This window comes from Capra hircus, chromosome 25, assembly GCF_001704415.2.
Source record: "Capra hircus breed San Clemente chromosome 25, ASM170441v1, whole genome shotgun sequence".
Taxonomy (NCBI): Eukaryota; Metazoa; Chordata; class Mammalia; order Artiodactyla; family Bovidae; genus Capra; species Capra hircus.
The window spans coordinates 25,107,710-25,127,444 of record NC_030832.1 but is presented as its reverse complement, the minus strand read 5'-3'; the positions used below and the strand labels follow the sequence as shown (position 1 = coordinate 25,127,444).

General features: G+C 46.7%; 1 protein-coding gene across 2 annotated transcripts in view; it reads right to left on the bottom strand.

Moving 5' to 3' along the window:
- The window catches only part of KIAA0556 (KIAA0556 ortholog), a 233,269-nt gene that overhangs the window by 106,912 nt on the left and 106,622 nt on the right, over positions 1–19,735 (bottom strand). For both annotated transcript variants that reach the window (XM_018040845.1, XM_018040846.1), the window contains 2 exons: positions 14,626–14,893; positions 6,468–6,599 (listed from right to left, as the gene is read on the bottom strand). In XM_018040845.1, coding sequence (XP_017896334.1) covers positions 6,468–6,599; positions 14,626–14,893 — 400 coding nt within the window. The remainder of the gene's footprint in view (positions 1–6,467; positions 6,600–14,625; positions 14,894–19,735) is intronic.

The window sequence follows — 19,735 nt, the reverse complement described above, 5'->3', positions numbered from 1 at the left end:
TGAGACGCTGGACTTTGGCAGAATGGTCTTTCTGCAGCGGGTCTTCTTGACAACAATGCTAACTGCAGGGCTGTCAGGTCTTCTAATTCACTCATGCTGAGGGGTGTTACTTTATTTCTACGTTGGCAGCTTGTCTGGGAAAAGTGGTTCAGATATATCACTTCCCTAAAGCACTCTGACACCTTGGACAGTAAACTTTCTACATTAAAGACTAATGTTCTCTCACCCGCAACAAGACAACAGTTCCTTTCCTGGAAGGCTATTTGATCGAGACCAAAGTAATCCAAGACATGAGGCCCTTTCATTAGAAGCAGGGATAATTATAGTGATAGAGGGGAATTAAACTCTTGTGGAGTTGCCTCATATGTACATTTAATTGACACAAATTCAATTTTATGACTTCGGCCACAGATAAAGGGACAAGGAGAGAAATAACTCTTTTAAGAGTGCAGGCCATAGGTTATACTTATGGTAATGGCTAGCTAGCTAGCTAATCCAGATCAACCCATCCCTGGAACACAAGCAGAAAACCTGGACCAAATAGTATTAGGAAACTCTGTTTATAAAGAGAAATCTGTTTGAAGGCATGGGGAGTGAATAAGACTATGAAGGGTTACAGGCAGGAAATGAGAAACCCAGAGAGGTGAACTCAGCACCTGGGAAGTGCTTCCCCTCAAGGTGCTGCTGATTCTAAGAGCTGCTGCAAAGCTGAGGAACTGAACAGAGCTGGTGACAGACTTGGGGCTACAGTCTGAGAGTCAGGGTGACCCAGAAATAGTCAAGAGTGAAGGGCACAGCAGTATAAGCAAATCCAAATTACAGTTGACTACTGTAACAACAACAGTAATAATAATGATGATGTCTGGTGAGGTTTAATATTTACAGAGAATTAAAATGCATGACAATAAGCATTTAATTTTGGAGAGGGGTAAATGGAGTTAGACTTGTAAGGTCTCCACCAAATGAGAAGCAGTAAACTTGCTAATTTAAAGGAGACGCTAATAAGTCAAGAATGCATGTTGCAATCTCTGGTAATGACTAAAGGATAATAAAAGAATGTATAACTAACAAGCTAATAAAGAAAAAAGAGGGATAATATAAAGTAATCAGTTCAGAATAGGGCAAGAAAGGAGAGGAAAAGGAACATAAAAGAGGCGGAACAAATAAAAAAAACAATAAGATGGTAGATTTAAAATCAAATCTATCAGCAATTACATTAAATGTAAATGGACTAAATGTGCCCATTACAACACATAGATTGTTAGAGGATAAAAATAAAAACCAATTACATGTTGTTTACAAGAGATAAACCCCAGCGTAAGGATGCAGAAAGTTTGAAAATAAGAGGATGAAAAAGGATGCACCACATAGAAGATTAAAAAAAAAGAAAGACGATATACCACATAAACACTAACCAAAAGAAAGCCGGTTGACTTAAAGACAAAAGCATTTTTAGAGTCAAAAAGAGCCAATACATGGTGATAAAAGGTTCAGTTCACCAGAAGACATAAAAAGGCTGATTTTGTATGCCCCTCACAAAAGACATCCCCCCACAAACAGAAAGTAAAGCATCTAAGCAGTACAGATTTTTCCTGGAAGAGGGTAAGTGGGTTTGATTCTTCTGTCCTTGAAGCAAGTCAAGGTCCTGTGCCTCTGGAGGCAAGGACCTCCCAGGGACCTCAGCGTAATGCCAGTGCTTAAAAACACATTTTTTCTACAACCCAGGCTCTAAACATATCCAACTGCTTCATCTGGGGCTCAGCCAAGAAGCTTTGGTCGTCCCCACCCTGGAGAAGCAACAACTCTCTTGGGCTTAAGGAAAGATAATATGTCTCTATGGGGGTTTCTAGATAGAGCTGCATATATGCTACACTTGGTCATCAGCTGGAGGGATTTCAAGGGCAGATTGGGCACCTGTGCCTCCTTGACCTTTGGAACCTCATCCGTGTGTGACATGTGGCTCCAATGGCATCCCGTTTCAGTGTGAGGATTGTGCAACACAATGGTTTTCAACTTTCTTTTCTTCAAATTCGGCTTCTGTAGGAGCATGCACTTTTATCAGATAAAGGCTGAGCTCCAAATCTGTTGAAAATGAGGATTCCACCACCTCAGTCCTCTTTAAGGGAGTCAATGGGACAAGCTAAGAACCACGTACCGGGGACAGCTGGTAATCCGATATTTATCAGATGGACACACTGTGTATGCGAAGGCACGCTTCTTTGCCACGATGGCCAGGAAGCTCACAGTCACGACTGTGACCCCACCTCAGGCATCCATTTGTTTATCCCCTGGTGTCATCTTATTGTTCCTACTCTTGTTTTCCCTTTGCCTTCATTTCCTTACATATTTGTTAAAATCTTCTTGCACTACCCAATTTGTTATGTCAGAACTTCCTGGAGAAAGGCAGATTATAAATAATGAATGAAGCTCCACTTCTCAAAATGCTACACATCAAGGTATGTGTTACCTGTTGACTTGTTGAAAACAAACCCCTAGGACCTGTGGATGTCACCTTATTTGGAAATAGTGTCTTTGCTGATGACCAGGTTAAGATGAGGTCGTTAGGGTGGGCCTCAATCGAACATGACTGGTGTCCTTATAAAAAAGAGTAAACTTGAACCTAGAGACAGGTGTGTACACAAGAGAGCACCAGGTGAACGTTGGACTTATGTTGTCACAAAGCAAGGAACTATCAGAAGGCAGAGAGGTGCCTGGAGCAGATTCATCCCTAGTGCTTTCAGAAGGAACGCGGTCCTGCTGACACCTTGATTTTGGACTTCCCAACCTCCAGAAATAGGATAATAACTGTCTATTGTGTAAACCAATTAGCTCTTGGTACTTTGTCACAACAGCCTAGGAAACTAATACAGTATTCAAAATGACTTGATACGTGATTTAACTTCAAAAATAATAACAGTTAGGGGACTTCCCTGGTGGTCCAGTGGTTGAGAATCCGCCTTCCAATGCAGGGGACACAGGGTCAAGCCCTGATTAGGGAACTAAGATCCCACATGGCACGGGGAATTAAGCCTGCATGCCACAACTAAGAAATAAGGCAGCCAAATAAATAAGTAAATAAATATTTTAAAAATACTGTTATATATTTATATTACTGAATATTAGAAAAAATAGACCAAGTGACTCCAACCAGTGGGCTTTAGGTATGTCATTCTTTAGGACTAGGCGGGTGTATGTGTGTTATAAGCCAACAGCAGTTTAGTTGGCACCTGAGGGGCCATGCGATAGAGTGATTAGGGACAGATACTCAGCAGCCAGGTTTTTAAGATTCCTTAACCTCTCTGTGCCTGGGTTTCCTCTGTATAATAGTATTGATTATAGCAGTACCTACTACACAGGGCTGTTTGGGTGGTTAAATGTAAGATTAACATATGTGGTACAAAACACAGCCTGGGAGCTGATTCAGGGGGTTTATAAGTGCTGGCTCTTCATTGTACTACCCAGAAATGTAAATGTCTAGTGATCACAGCCCACACATAAAGGAGGGAGGTCCCAGTGAGCCCAGTAGGCAACCAGGAAGGGTGCTTAACCACCACCAGGCTGCTCCCACTCTATCAGGGCCTCTGGAAGGTTCCTACACCATGGCACACTACCTTTGGCTTCATTTCCCACCTTGTTCTGGAGAAATTTAAAAGCCATTACAACTTTTCATGTGGAGCGAACACCAGCAGTACAGACTGGAGTCCTGGCGAGCTGAGCAGCAGTCAGTGGAGCCAGTCTGGGTGTAGAAGGAATGATGGCCCAGGAATCGTTACCCTCTCCACCAACTGATCTTCAACAAGGGCTTGCTTTGAGCCGGGTGCTCCTCTAAGCTGACTACCCATCCAGCCTTTTAATCCTTATAGTGACCCTCAGTGCAGAGTGCTCTTCTTTTAAAAAAAAAAAAAAATATATATATATATATATATATACATTATTTATTTATTTAGGCTGAGCTGGGCCTTTATTGCTCCAAGGGCTTTTCTCTAGTTGCCGTGAGTGTGGGCTTCTCTCTAGGTGTGGTGTCCAGGCTTCTCATTGGGTGGCTTCTCTTGTTGTGGAGATTAGTTGCTCCCAGGCGTATGGAATCTTCCCAGATTAAGGGTTCAACCCATATCTCCTGCACTGGCAGGCGGATTCTTTAGCACTGAGCCACCAGGGAAGCCCCAGAGTGCTTTTCTTAGCTCCATTTGAGAGATGGGCCAAGGAGGCCCAGAGAGGTTAAGTAACCTGCCCAAGGTCACAGAGCTGGTAGGCAGAAGGGCAGGATTTGTACCAGGTGGTCAGGCTGCAGAGTCTGCCAGGTCTATTTTCTGCCAGGGTTGCTGGGCTGGTGGGCTGTCGGCCCAGAGCTGCTGGTGGCCCTCTCACCACGTCTAAGAGCTTTTCTGAGAATGAAGGGCAAAAAGGAGAAAGCTGAGCCGGGAGGTGGGGAGAGGCAGACTGCTGACACATTTTAATCACTGGGTCCGGCTGCGCCCGTGATCACACCACCTTCAGAAGTTCATTTACATGGATTGATGTAGACGCTTTCCCTTCAGTCCACTCTTTTTATCACTTGCTATCTAAAACGCCTTGTCTTGGACTTCCCTGGTGGTCCGGTGGTTAAGAATCTGCCAGCCAATGCAGGGGACACAGGTTTGATTCCTGGTCTGGGAAGATTCCACATGCTGCAGAGCAACTAAGCCCGAGAACCACAACTACTGCAGCCCTCGAGCCCTAGAGCCTGTGCTTAGCAAGGAGAAAAACCACCACAGTGAGAAGCCTGTGCCCCGCAACCAGCCTGCACAGCAATGATGACCCAGTGCAGCCAAAAATAAAAGTAAGAAAATTGAAAAAAAAAAAAAAAAGATAAAACATCTTGTCTTGTATGTGCTTTCTCCCAGTTGGGTGGGGTTTGATAAGGGTTAATCACCGAAGGCCTGGGTGCCCCCTGCTCACAGTCCCCTGGCCAGACCTCCAACCGTGACCCCCGGAGCCAGAGCTCTCAAGGGTCAACACAGCTCACACCCAGGACTGAAAGGGGGGTCCCTCATCCACCCTGGGATGGGGAGCAGGCTTCTGCTCAGCACTGCCTCCCCCCCCCCCCCCCCCCCCCCGCCAAGTGGTGCTCCACTTGCCCAGGGACCTTGCTTGGTGATGAAGCCAGTTTTGGCTCCTTCCCTTTCCAGCCCTCTTCCAGGAACCACCTTCCAATTCGATGACTTGTTCTGGAATCCTTATCTCAGAGTCTGGTTCTGGGGAATCTAAACCAAGACAGTATTCACATAGCAGGGAGCAAACGCTCAGTAAAGTGGAAGGACTGTGGCCCCTTCTTCTGCCTCCTACCATCTGCCTGCGCTGCTTGGAAAAGAGCTTCAAGCTTGGAGTGCACTGGTCCAGGCTTGGGTGGGGCTAGTGGTAAAGAATCCGCCTGCCAATGCTGGAGATGCCTGGGTGGGGAAGACCCCCTGGAGGAGGGTATGGCAACCCACCAGTATTCTTGCCTGGAGAATTCCATGGACAGAGGAGCCTGGTGGGCTATAGTCCATGGAGTCGCAAAGAGTTGGACCCAACTGAAGTGACTTAGCATTCACACACACGTATATTAACTATATAATGTATATAAGTACATTATAAGTAAACATATAGTAAATATAATAATTGCTTACAGTGGTGGCTGGCTCAAGGCAAGTGCTCAATCATTAGACACCCTGATTTCATTAAAAGGGTATCAGATGAATCTTTCACCATAAACTCCTTTGTACCTTTAGAATGTAGTATCATCTGCACGCATTGTTATCCATATAAAGTAAGAAAATTCATTTAAAGGTAAAAAGAAAAATAAAACAGACTTTCAATCATAACCACATCTTAGCTATAGACCCAGAAAGTAACTATGGCCATTAATTTTATGTGGCCACTCAACTGAGCCATGCAGAGTCCAGCTATTCAGTCAAAGCCAGTAGTCCTGGCTTGCCACAACTAGAGAAAGCCCGTGCACAGCAACAAAGCCCCAGCACAACCAAAAATAATAAAATAAATTAACTAATTCTAAAGAAGTAAAAACATAAATTTCTCCCTATAAATATATATATCCTACTGGTTCAGTTTCTCTGGAGACGTTTTTCTTTTTCAAAGTTTTTCTTTTTCTTTTTTAATGTGGACTATTTTAAAAGTCTGTATTGAATTTGCTACAATATTGCTTCTGTTGCGTGTTTTGATTTTTTGGGGGGGCCACAAGGCATATGGGATCTTAGTTCCCAGACCAGGAATAGAACCTGCACTCCCTGCCTTGGAAGGCAAAGTCTTAACCACTGGACCACCAGGAAAGTCCTTCTCTAGAGACCTTGACGAATGATACATTTGCTAAAGATCAGCTCAGGCCTGGGGAAGGAGGGTGATGAAGCAAGGACTCCTCCTTGATGGCACCCCAATGAGAGTGATGCAAGCCCAGTGCCAAGCCCGATCATGGACCCCAGAACTCTTACTTGAGCACGCCCTGTCTTGATCCGGGAACATGGTCGGGGGCTGGGGACTCAGGTGTGGCTCAGGTTTGCTGGGAATGAAGACCTCAGCGTTGTCCTTCCGCTTAGCAGACAAATTCCTTTCCTTTTTATTACCTGTAAAAAACACAATTGTTTATATGTCAAACACGGAGTGCCAGCAGAGATGGCACACTCTGCTCAGGCATCTGTTTACTTGTCTGTTCACTTATTCATTCAACAAATATTAATGGAACCCCTGCTCTGGCACCATGCTAGTTTGGAATTAGAGGTGTGAATAATGCAGACAACAAAATAAGTTTGCTGGTTTAAATAACAGCTAAAAAAATAAATAGTACAAAGAACTATGAAGGTTTGAACATGACTCAGGTTTGGGGAGGGGGCTTCCCAGGTGGTGCCGTGGTAAAGAACCTGCCTGCCAATGCAGGGGATGCAAGAGACACGGGTTCAATCCCTGGATGGGGAAGATCCCCTGGAGAAGGAAGTGGCAACCCACTCCAGTGTTTTTGCCTGGAGAACTCCGTGGACAGAGGAGCCTGGTGGGGTCGCAAACATGACTGAGTGACTGAACATGAACACATGCACGCGAGTTTGGGGACAGTGGTTCCAGGGCTTTAGAACTAGCAGATGTTTAAGAACACGAGAAGACAGGGACTTTCCTGGTGGCCTGGTGGCTAAGACTCCACGCTGTCAATGCAGGGGACCGGGTTCAATCTGCAGTCAGGAAACTAGATTCCACATGCCGCAACTAAGAGTTCACAAGCCATAACGAAGAGCAGAGATCCTGAGTGCTGCAGCTAAGACCCAGCACAGCCAAATAAATACACAGTAAACAAAGAAGAACGTGAGAGGACATGCTTGGGAAAGCAGTCCGGTGGGCAGCGAGGCAGGTGGCTAAATGGACTAAAGAGAAAAATCAGGGAGAAGAGTGTAGTTCCCAGACTTGGGAACCCCCAACCTGGGAAGGCAGAAAGCCTCGGGAAGTTTCTGCTAAAATTCTGAGGAAATCCTGGGGTCTGTGATGGCCCAAAGGAGTGAAGCCCCAGAATCAAGGGCCCCGTGGGATTCTTGGCAGCTCAGGGTAGATAATGGGGATGTGGGTGAGATCTGTCTGATTTGCACTAACTTCTCTGCCATTCCCCCCTTGACTTTGTGAAGGGCATATGTTTCTCTACACTTTCTAAAGTGGCTGGTCCCTGGTTGTCCTGACACCCTGGACCCAAGGGCAGACCTGTGTGTGTGTGAGCCAGAACCCACCGTGTCCAATGAGACAAGACGAAGAAAGGAGAAGGGCCAATGCTCAAATGGAGACTGACTGCCCAAGTGCTGAAAATATGCTGCTGATGGTAAGAATGACGGCTAGCATATATTCAGTTCTCCTCCAGATCCCCGGCACTGGGTCAGGCCCTTGGCACACGCTTTCTAGTGTACTTCCCTTGCCAGGCATCCTAGTGAGTGGAGGATAGGCAGAATAATGGACCTCAAAATTGGCCACATCCTAATTCCCGGAAGCTGTGAATGTGTTAGGCGACAAAGCAAAGGGGAATTAACTGTGCTAATCAGCTGACCTTAAACTAGGGAGGTTATCTTGGATTATCCTGCTGGACACAATGTAATTACATGGGTCCTTAAAAGTGGGCTTCCCTTGTGGCTCAGATGGTAAAGAATCCGCCTGCAATGTAGGAGACTTGGGTTCGATCCCTGGATTGGGAAGATCCCCTGGAGAAGGAAAAGGCTACCCACTCCAGCATTCTGGCCTGGAGAATTCCATGGACTGTATAGTCCATGGGGTCACAAAGAGTCAGACACAACTGAGCAACTTTCACTCACTTCATTTAAAAGTGGAAGAGGGACGAAGTTTCAGCTGAGGATGATGAAAAAAATTCTGGTGAAAGACAGTGGTGATGGTTACATATAGTGTGAGTCTACTTCATGACACCAATTTGTGCTCTAAAAAACAGTCAAGAAGGGAGCAGGGGGACATGGGTTCAGTACCTGGTCCAAGAAGATTCCACACGCCGCAGGGCAACGAAGCCCGTGGGCCACAAAAAGAGAAGCCGCCGCAACTAGAGAGTTGCCTCCGAATGCAGCAACAAAGACTCAGGGCAGCCAAAAGCAAATGAATACATTTTTTTAAATGGTGGAGAAGGTAAAAGAATAGAAATGTTATGTGTAGAATGTTACAATATTATATACAGAACATTATAATAATAAAGAAAGGTTATGTATATTTTACCACAATAAGACACACACAAGTGCAAAAGGGCTGCTGATGAGGAGGGTCAAAGGGACATGTGACTACAGAAGAAAGCCACAGCGAGGCAATGCTGCTAGCTTTGGAGGTGGAGGAAGGAGCCAGGAGCCAAGGTGCGCAGCAGCCTCTAGAAGCTGGGAAAGGCAAGGAAACAGGTTCTCCCCTGGAGCCTCCTGTTGACACTGTGATTTTAGCCCATCACACGTACAACCCACAGAACTATAAGATAATAAATTTGCATTGTTTTGCTCATTTGCTACAGCAGCCGTTGAAAACTGATACATACTATTGCAGACTAAGGCGCTGAGGTTCAGGTCATTTTTCCAAGGTCACAGAGCTAGGAAGTGATGGAATCAGGGTGTGAGCCCTCCCCTTAACCACTTTTGGCTTCCCTGGTGGCTCAGGTGGTAGAGAATCTGCCTGCAGTGCAGGAGACCGTGGTTTGATCCCTAGGTTGGGAAGATCCCCTGGGGAAGGAAATGGCTACCCATTCCAGTATTCTTGCACTGGAAATCCCATGGACAGAGGAGCCTGGCAGGCTACAGTCCAAGAGATCGCAAAGAGTCGGACACAACTGAGCAACTCAAAGCAACTTAACTAAGCAACTGCACACTTGCCAAACCACTTTATTGCCTTCCTACCGGCTCCCTCTTCTCCATAAGATGGCCCTCCGGCAGTTGCGGAGGTCTACCTTGGCCATCAGAAGGCTATACAAGGCTATTTCCTAGGGCACCGAAGGACCCAGCCTCTTGGTGCAACCCTGGAACCCTCATGTCTTCACGGAAAGTAGGCTGGGACACTCGTGTTGCACCATGTTCCCGCCTGCCCCTCCCTCCTCTCCCAGGCTCACTCAGCTCCAGCCACATGCCCTTTCTCTGTCCTCAGGTGCACCAAGCTCTTTCCCTGTTCAAACCCTTTATGCTTGCTGTTCCCTGGACCTGGAAGGCTGTTCCCATGGCTGCCCTCTTCTCCTCATTCCTGATTTAAACATCACCTCCTCTGAGAAGGCTGTTCTCACCATTCCAGCTACCAGCATCTTTCTCTGACCCTGATTTCCCAGCCAGTGTCCTGTCTTATAACATTCACAACTTTCAAGACCATCGGGGTACCATTCTTTCCTCCTCCCTGAATTTCTAACCTGACCCTGACCCAACTCTCCCCTTTCCAGTTACTGGAAAAATAACTTTTGCCTTTCTCTGTGCCACTCACTCACTGCTCCTTGCTCACCAGGAGGATGACTAGGATGGGAGAGAGTGGGGGCAGGAAGCCATCAGGGCTCAGTCCTCCCCTCTGGGCAGGGGAGGGGGGCAAGGGTTGCCCTCAGGTCACATGGTCCCCTTCCAGATGCCATTAGCTTCTGGGGCCAGGGGTTTGTCTATAGCGGAGGGGCAGTACTGCCTACCCACCAATCCTTGGAAAGGTGGTCATTTGCTCCTCATCTATCCCATGGCTATCTCTCATTTGTTTCACAAGTTAGAAGGGGAAACAGAGGGGCCTGGGGTTACTTACAGGATTCTCAAAGCCCAGTCACCACTTTGTAATCTCACCTGGTTTATTTATTTAGCCTTAGGCAGGAGGAGAAAGGGATGACAGAGGATGAGATGGTTGGATGGCATCACTGACTTGATGGACATGAATTTGAACAAGCTCCAGGAGTTGGTGAGGGACAGGGAAGCCTGGTGTCTATGCAGTCCATGGGGTCTCAAAGAGTCGGACACGACTGAGCAACTGAACTGAACTGAACTGAACTGGAAGGTTAACAGTACAGGCTCTGGGCTCAGACTGCTGCAGATTCACTTCTGCTCTGCTCCTTCCTGGCTCTGTGACCTTGGATGAGTTATTTGACATCTCTGTGCTTCATTCTCCCCATCAGCAAAAAAGTGCAATGACAAGACTTTCCTTGGGTTTGTGGTGAGGATTGAATGAGGGATTATACGTAAAGCCATTGGAACAGTGGTTGGCTCATATCAGTAACAACTCAGTGTTGGCAGTTGTTATTATTTATCTGGTTATGTGCTTTTTGTCAGGGTTCCCAGACGATACTAGTGATAAAGAACCCGCCTGCTAATGCAGGAGATGTAAGAGACGTAGGTTTGATCCCTAGGTCAGGAAGATCCCCTGGAGGAGGGCATGGCAACCCACTCCAATATTCTTGCCTGGAGAATCCCCATGGATAGAAGAGCCCAGTGAGCTATAATCCATGGGGTTGCTAAGAGTCAGACATGACTAAGCAACTAAGCATGCACGCATGCTTATTGTCTGTTTTCTCTGCTAGGATTATGTGATGTAGGAGAATGACTGGGCTCGTCCTGTCCTGGCATAGTACCTGGGCCATGATACACGCCCAGGAGATGAATGAAGGAATAGCCCAGAACCAGGTACACCTTTTCAGGTTACTGCTGACTGCTCTTGAGTAAATGCTCAGGAGTGGCTCAGAACTCCAATCCTATGCCAGAGTCTGGGGGGACCTTGTAACAGGCCTCCTGCCTGCTCCCCTCTGTGGGAGCCTCTCCCCTGCTGAAGCTAAGAAGCTGCAGATGAAAGCAGCGGCTGAGGGTGGCAGTAGGGGGCATGTGCCCTGCCTTCCACCCCCAGCAGACATCACCATGATCAATGTGGGGCCTGCCAAGCAATCTGTTAAAAAATGTAAAATGGCAAAAAAGTGAAGTTCTCTCTTTCCGCTTATGGGAAAGTATCACTCTTAAGGGCTTCCCCAGCGGCTCAGCAGTAAAAGAATTGACCTGCAATGCAGGAGACCCAGGTTTGATCTCTGGGTCGGGAAGATCCCCTGGAGAAGGGAATGGCTACCCACTCCAGTATTCTTGCTGGCAAATCCCATGGACAGAGGAGCCTGGGGGTGGGGCTATAGTCCATGGGGTAGCAGAGTCAGGTATGACTTAGGGACTAAACAACAATGACTCTTAAACTGCCTGGGGTCCAACTGCTCTCCTTCAATGACCTGGTCTTTCATACCTGGAAGTGAATGTCATGCTCACACCACATCCCCCACTTCCAGGACAGGGGCCCAGTCAATCTCTTCACAGCCTTTCCCTCCTTCTGTCCCCTTGGAGGAAATACAGCCACAGCAAGGATGCAGCCCCAGTGGGTCTCGCTCAGAAGTGCATCAACACTCCCCTGATCACCAGATGCTTTAGCAGGGCGGCATGAAAGTGTCAGTTGCTCAGCTGTGTCTGACTCTTTGCGACCCCATGGACTGTAGCCCAGCAGGCTCTTCTGTCCATGGATTTCTCCAGGCCAGAAGTGGAGTGGGTTTCCATTTCCTCCTCCAAGGGAACTTCCTGACACAGAGATTGAACCCAGGTCTCCTGCATTGTAGGCAGATTCTTTACTGTCTGAGCCACCCAGCAGGTGGGGTTGGGGCAGGGGTGGGCGGAGGGGGCATAAGTCTTTGCTTTACTTGACAAAGATCCCTGAATGACTTGAATGTGCCAGGTGAGGGCTGCATGCTGGAGATGCAATGGAGGGGACGAGCTGGACTGTGCCCTGGTGGTGGAGCTCAGAGGCCAGAGGGGAAGAAAGGCAACTGGGGGCAGGGAGACCAGGGCCAGATGATGCTACAGGAGCGGAGGAGGCAGCAACCTAGCTTGCTGGGATAGGAGTGTTAAGAAGGCTTCCTGGAGGAAGCAGCCTCTGGGAAAGGCAGGGAGCTGGGTTTCATGGGTCAGAGTGGAGAGGAAAGGAAAGGTAGTGATCTCTGTGGAGGGAACAGCCCAGCAAGGAGGAGAGAGCATGTCCAAGGGACAAATGTTCTCCTGTCTGCAGACCTCAACTGTGAGGTGTAGATTTTCCAGATCTGCCTGTTATTACGTCCCCTCCAAGACTCATATGGTCAAGTCCTAATCCCCAGCAACTCAGAATGTGACTGTGTTTGGAGATAGCATCTCTAGAGAGCTAGTTAAGGTATTAATAAAATGAGGCCTTTAGAGTAGGCGCTAATCCAACATGACTGGTTTCCTTATAAGAAAAGGAGATAGGACCCAAGAACAGGGCACTTCCCTGGTGATCCAGTGGTTAGGATTCAGTGCTTCTAATGCAGGGGGCCCAGGTTCGATCACTGGTCTGGGAACTAGAGTCTACATGTGGCAACTAAGAGTTTGCATGGTGCAACTAAAGATATTGCATGCTCCAATGAAGACCCAGTGCAGCCAAATAAAAATAAACAAATAAGATAAGGTCATAGAAAAAAAAAAAAAAAAGACATAGGAACACACAGAGGGAAGTCCAGGTAAGGACACAGGGAGAAAGTGGCCATCTGCAATCCAAGGATAGAAGCCACAGAAGACACCAAGTTTGCCGACACCCTAATCTTGGACTCCAGGCCTCCATAACTATGAAAAAATACATAACTGTGACTGTTGAAGCCACCTCTGGTCTGTGTACTTTGTTATAGCATCCTGAGCAGACCAGTGCGCTCACTGCCTGACTTCAAATACTCCCTTATTTCTTTTCTTTCGTTCACCCAGTTTTGGGGAAAATGAGCTCAGAATGGAGAGGGAGGAGGAAGCAGAGGCCATGCCAGCTGGGGATCAGAGACGAGGACTATTGTAGATGAGCCCCTCCCTGCCAAACCCACCGACTGTTTTGCTGACTTTACCTTCTAGGGTTTATTGTTTTTTAAGATTTTTTTTTTCATGTGGACCATTTTAAAAGTATTTGTTGAATTTGTTACAATATTGCTTCTGTTTTATGTGTGTTTGTTTGCTTTTTGCTGCAAGGCATGTTGCATCTTAGCTCCCCGACCAAGGATCAGACTCACAACCCCAGCACTGGAAGGTGAAGTCTCAATCGCTGGGCTGCCAGGGATGTCCCTTCTAGGGTCTTTCCTGAAAAGCCTTCTCTAGTGGACCACTGCCATGGGTGCCCATCTGTTTTCCTTCTCCTTCAGATGCTCTTTGATTTTTTTTTTGGAAACTCCTATCTCTCTCCATGTGGTCTGGGTGGTGATACTCATACCCCGAGTCCTGTTGGCTGGACCTGGCCAATCAGAGCCACAGTGACTAGTTCAGAGATGCCACCCCGTATGGGTTCAGAAGCCAAGCCTAGGGATTTTCTAGAACTTTTAGGAAGAAAAATCCACTTTCTGATCAAGTTGCAAAGCCAGTGTCTCAATGCTGTGTCTATATGTGGAGAACCCATGTAAGGATGGTACCAAGATGAAAGAAGGCAGAGATAAGAGGAAGAAGGGGAGGGGAGGAGGGAGGAGGAGAAGAGATATGAGTCCTGCTATAGTTCTGGAAATAAACCCACAGTACTCATTGGAAGGACTGATGCCAAAGTTGAAGCACCAACACTTTGACCACCTGATGCAAAGAACCGACTCACTGGAAAAGACCCTGATGCTGGGAAAGATTAAGAGTAGGAGGAGAAGGGAGTAACAGAGGATGAGATGGCTAGATCACATCACCAACTCAATGGACATGAATTTGAGCAAACTTCGGGAGATAGCGGAGGATAGAGGTGCCTGGCCTGCTACAATTCACGGGGTGGCAAAGAGTCAGACATGGTTTAGCGACTGAATAACAGCAACAACACAGTCCTGGACTCCTCAGTTATCCAGGTCAATAAACAGTCCCTTTCGCTTAAGTCAGTTTCATCAGCCAGTTGATGTGTAGGTGCTGATAAACATCCTACAATGCGCAGGACAGCCCCCTGACAACTATCTGCCAGACTTTACCATCTGGAATTTCAGGGTCATTTGTAAGCTTTTGGGAGCCTTCACCTTTGGCAATCAGCAGAGACCTGAACTGATATACACCCTGACCTGTGAGACAGTCTACGCAAAGCTGAAAATCAAAGTACCACTGGAAATTTAAGCCCTGCTATTAGAGACATCAAAGGCAAAGAAATGCCACATAAGACAGAGCTTACTTTTGGAAGTCGGGTTAAATTCCAGCACTATGAGGGTGTCTGGGCCCTGGGGAGGGCGTTCTTCTGTCTCCGGGTCCTCAGGAGCATCTTTCTGCACTGAGTCCCTTCGGGAAAGAGGGGAGTCATCTCTGGGACAGCCCACCAGCACCTGCTCCTCGGGCTCTGGCTCAGGGAGTACATCTTCTTCGATAGAGTCATACTCATCACTGGAACCATCCTTTTCTTTCCTTTGTAGATTGACACTAAGTTCCAGGCTTTTTCTTAGCTCCTGCCAAAGTCAAGAAGAGAAGGAAAAAATGAAATATGTCCCTTTGAGGAAAAACGCCTTTGAAAATAGATCACAGGAATCAAAGAACTATTTCCATCAAACTAACATTTACTAAAGCCGTCTCAACCCATGTGTCATCCTCACTTTGAAGATGAGAAAATAAAGGGGCAACGAGCAACTCCCTTCTGGACTGAGCAACATTTAGAGTACTAATTGTGGTTTCACACGCTGAGGATACCACTCAACTGTGTGTGTAACAATTTTGACGTGGGGGCTTGTTAAAACAGATTGTGGAGTCCCAACCCCTGAGTTTCCAATCCAGTGGGCCTGGGTGGGGCCTGAGAACTTGCATTTCTAACAAGGTGATGCTGATGCTGCTGGTCCAGGGACCACACCTTGACTATGAAATCCCAAAGGTCTCCAAATGATGCTGATATTCCAGGTGGTAAAATGTCTGGCAGATGGTTGTAGAGGGCTGCCCTGTACACTGAAGGATGTTTAGAGGCACCTATAAACATTGTAACATTTAGTTCTCAACTATAGTGGCTTGATTTTTTTTTTTTTGTATGTGTTTCATCTCCATGAGACTGTGGATTTACAATCTTGAGACCAAGCATTAAGATCTATACTTATGGTGATCAGAAAATTGATCCCTGAAGCCAAGATAATTTGGAAACAGAATAAGGGTACTCCTGCCTTTACACTGGGACAAAAGTATACCCTGGACCGTCTGGGGAAACCAGTGTGTTTGTCAGTCTAGCTGTGCTCTCCCTGTAGCCTCTGTCATAATTAACATAGATGTGAGACCATGAGAAACAGTCAAGTTTACGGCTGACCATAAAGTTAAGAGCTGTGTGGCAGGCTGAATGATGGGGCTTCCCTTGTAGCTCAGCTGGTAAAGAATCTACCTGCAATGCAGGAGACCCCAGTTTGATTCCTGGGTCAGGAAGATCCCCTGGAGAAGGAATAGGCTACCCCCTCCAGCATTCTTGCCTGGAGAATCCCATGGACAGAGGAGCCTGGCGGGCTACAGTCCATGCGGAGGCAAAAAGTTAGGCAAGACTGAGCGACTACGCACAGCACAGCACAGCCTGGCTAATGACTCCCCGAAGACGTTGAAGTCCTGATCTCCGGGCCCAGCAAATTTGTGAGGGCTCATGACGGGAGACCATATAGAAAACTTTGATCATCTTAGAGAAATCATCCTAAAAAGCCTGATGATAGAAATATGGACATCAAAGATGTTGTTGGTGAGGGTTCAGGAAATAAGCGACATGTTATTGGGAACTAAAGGGCAGAAAATCTTGTTATGCGGCAGCAGAATCTTAGCCAAACTGTGTCCCATAGTTATGTGGAACTTTAAATGATACACTTGAATATTTAGCCGAAGAGAGTTGCAAGCAAAGAGTTAAAGATACAGTCTGGTCTCTTCTTGCTGCTTACAGTAAAATGCCAGAGGAAAGGGACAGACTGAGAAAAGAACTGTTAAGTAAAAAGGAAACTGGGATTTGATGATTTGGGAAGCTCTCAGCCTATCCAGATCACAAAAGATGCTAAAATTAGGAAATTCACGGTTAGAAAGGCCTGGGTATAAGTGGCTGTGGCTCAGATGGTAAAGAATCCACCTGCACTGCGGGAGACCCGGGTTCAATCCCTGGGTTGGAAAGATTCCCTGGAGAAGTGCATGGCAACCCACGCCAGTATTTTTGCCTGGAAAATCTCCATGGGCAGAGGAGCCTGGTGGGCTACAGTCAATGGGGTTGCAAACAGTTGGACGTGACTGAGTGACTGAGAACAGCACTGTTAGAAAAGCATGCTCTGGAGGAAAAATGAAGGGTGTGGCTGGACAACCTTTGGCTAAAACCTCAGAAGGATCCACAGTTTAGAGTATTCAATAAAACTGAGGGTTCCTTGAAGAGATGAGACATGTGATTCATGAATCCCCTTAGCTCAGTGGAAGCCAGGAACAGAGATAGGATTATCCAGGAAAGATCTGTGGTGGAGTCTCCTGTTCACTCCTAGAGAGTGAACAGGAGCCTAGAGCCTAGAGACATACATAGGAAATTCACACGGTTTTTGAGAATGTCATACCAGCAGAAACACTGCCAGCCTGGACTGAATGAGAGGGAGAAAGGAAAAAATTAAAGAAAGCTGTCAGACTCTCAAAATTCTACAGGCAGGAAACAGGTTGATAAAACTGTGTAGCTGCAAACACACGCTACCCTTCATGGAAAAAGAAGAATGACTCTCAGGGTGGAGCTATGGGCGCAGAGGGTAGAAACCTGGGCCACAGAGAATTATTCCCATGCCTTGAAACCTAATGGAGTTTGCCCAGTTGGATTTCGAAACTGCTTGGGTTTGGTGACTCTTTTGTTTGTTTGTTTTCCTTTAATTTTCTGTCTATTGTCATGAGAACATCTGTAATTGTAATACTGTGCCTGAAGCACCACTGTATTTTGGAGCAGATAATTCATTTTCTAGTTTACAAGTTCACAGAGGGAGACAAATTTTGTTCTAAGAAAAGTAACACTCATAGTCTCACTCCTACACAATTTAGATGTAAATGATGAGATTTGAGAGTTTTGAGAAGATGATACTTAGAAGATACTTTGGACTTAAGCTGGCACTATAATGGGTTGAGACGTTGGGGACCCTTCAGATGGATGGATGTATTTTGCATGTGGACATGAATCTTTCAGGGCCAGAGGGCAGACTGTTGTGGGCCCCAAAGATGTCCATGTTCTCATCCCCTGGATGATGAATGTCACCTTATGTGGCAAACAAACTTCGCAGATGTGATTAAGTTAATGATCTTGAGATGGGGAAGATTATCTTGGATATCTAGGGAGGGTCTATGTAATCCCAAGGGTCCTGCTAAGAGGTGGCAGGAAGATCAGCATCGGAAGGAGAAGATATAAAGATGGAAGCAGAGGTTAGGAAGGAGAGAAGATGCTGCACTGCTGGCCCAAAGGGAGGAAAGGGAACAAGCCAAGGAAGGTAGGTGGCCTCTAGAAGCTGGAAAAAGCAAGGGAATGGATTCTCCCCTAGAGCTTCTAGAAAGAACATAGGTCTGAGGATGTCTTGACTTTAGACCAATGAAGCTGAACTTGGACTTCTGAGCTCTGTAACTTAGAGTAAACCACTAAGTTTGTGGTAAGCTGTTAACAACAACAATAGGAAACTTTTTTGGGGTGGGGAGGGGGGTGCCGTGCCATCAGGCTTGAGGGACCTTAGTTTCCCAATCACTTGGCCAGATGGTGGCCTGGTGGCCAGACAGTAAGGAATCCACCTGCAATGCAGGAGACCCAGGTTCCATTCCTGGGTCAGGAAGATCCCTGGAGAAAGGAATGGTTACCCACTTTAGTATTTTTGCCTGGAGAATTTCAGGGACAGAGGAGCCTGGTGGGCTTCAGTCCATGGGGTCGGGTTGCAAAGAGTTGTAAAGAGTTAGACGCGACTGAGTGACTAACACTTTCACTTTTTTACAGTTTCCCAATCAGGGATCAAACCCAAACCCTGGGAAACTGAAAGCACCAAGTCCTAACCATTGGACCACCAGGGAATTTCCCAGGACACTAATGCAGCTATCTGCCTGTTACACCTCTCTTCCTCCCACCCTGCCCAATGTCAAGTATCAGTGCTATTTATTGAACAAATAGAACACTGCCTGGTACATAGTAGATGCTTGACAAATATTTGCTGAATGACTAATTTATGCCAGTGACTGGGTAGGGGTGGAGAGCACCCACCTGCCTCGGAGGTGACATTAGTGATGTGATTCATGGCAAGTAACAACGTCCCTGATCTGTATTTTGATATCCCTAAAAAATGAGCTAAAAAATCCCAACCTCGCTGAACTGTTTTATTAAAGTAGTGATGTGAACTGTGGATGATTCTGCCCCCCAGGGGCTATTTGGCAATGACTGGAGATGTTTTTGGTTGGAACTAGGGGAAGGGAGTGCTAGAGGCAACTGGTAGGTAAAGCTGCTAAACAGGGATGCCACTAAACATTCTAGAATGTACAGGACAGTTCCCACAACAAAGAATAATCTGGTCAAACGTCAGTGGTGGTGTGACTGGAAAAGCGTATGTGAAAGCGAGCACGTATTTACCAAAGGCATTTAAAAAGATAATAACAAGGTCTTCTAATTGAGTGTACTGACATGATCCATGCAACCTGCATGGATGCCAGACTGAGGTCGTGGCTCGGGTCTTCAAAGCCTGATTGTGGTGGGCAGTTGGAGGACAGAGTTACTGCTCCTCCACAGGGAAACATGAGTTCCTGGGTGGCCTGCTGTTTAACAGCAGAGGCACTGACTGTAAAGCAGTAATCCTTTACAGTGGAATAATGCTCTGCACTTTACAAAACAGTTTCAACTCCTTCTCTCATTTGATCCTCACAATAAGCCTGCAAGACAGGTGGGTGGGGTGAAAGTTACTCTAATGATAACATGAACTCCTGCTACAACAGGATGAGCAATTGGCTCCTGTTCTTAGCCCACTCTCCCCCTAATCTCAGACGGGGTCATCTTCAGTTTTATGTTCTGCCGAGGTGAAGGCAAGGCTGAGTGAGAAAACAGGGGGCAAACTCCTTGGGACTTCCCTGGTGGTCCAGTGGCAAAGACTTCCTGCTCCCAAATGCAGGGGGCCTGGGTTCCATCCCTGGTCAGGAACTAGATCCCACATGCTGGAACCAAGAGTCTGCATGATACAACTAAAAATCCCACATGCCACAATGAAGATCGAAGATCCCACGTACCACAACTAATACCCATGTACCTCAACTAAGACCCAGCACAGCCAAACACACAAATAAGTATTAAAAACAAACAAACAGTGGGC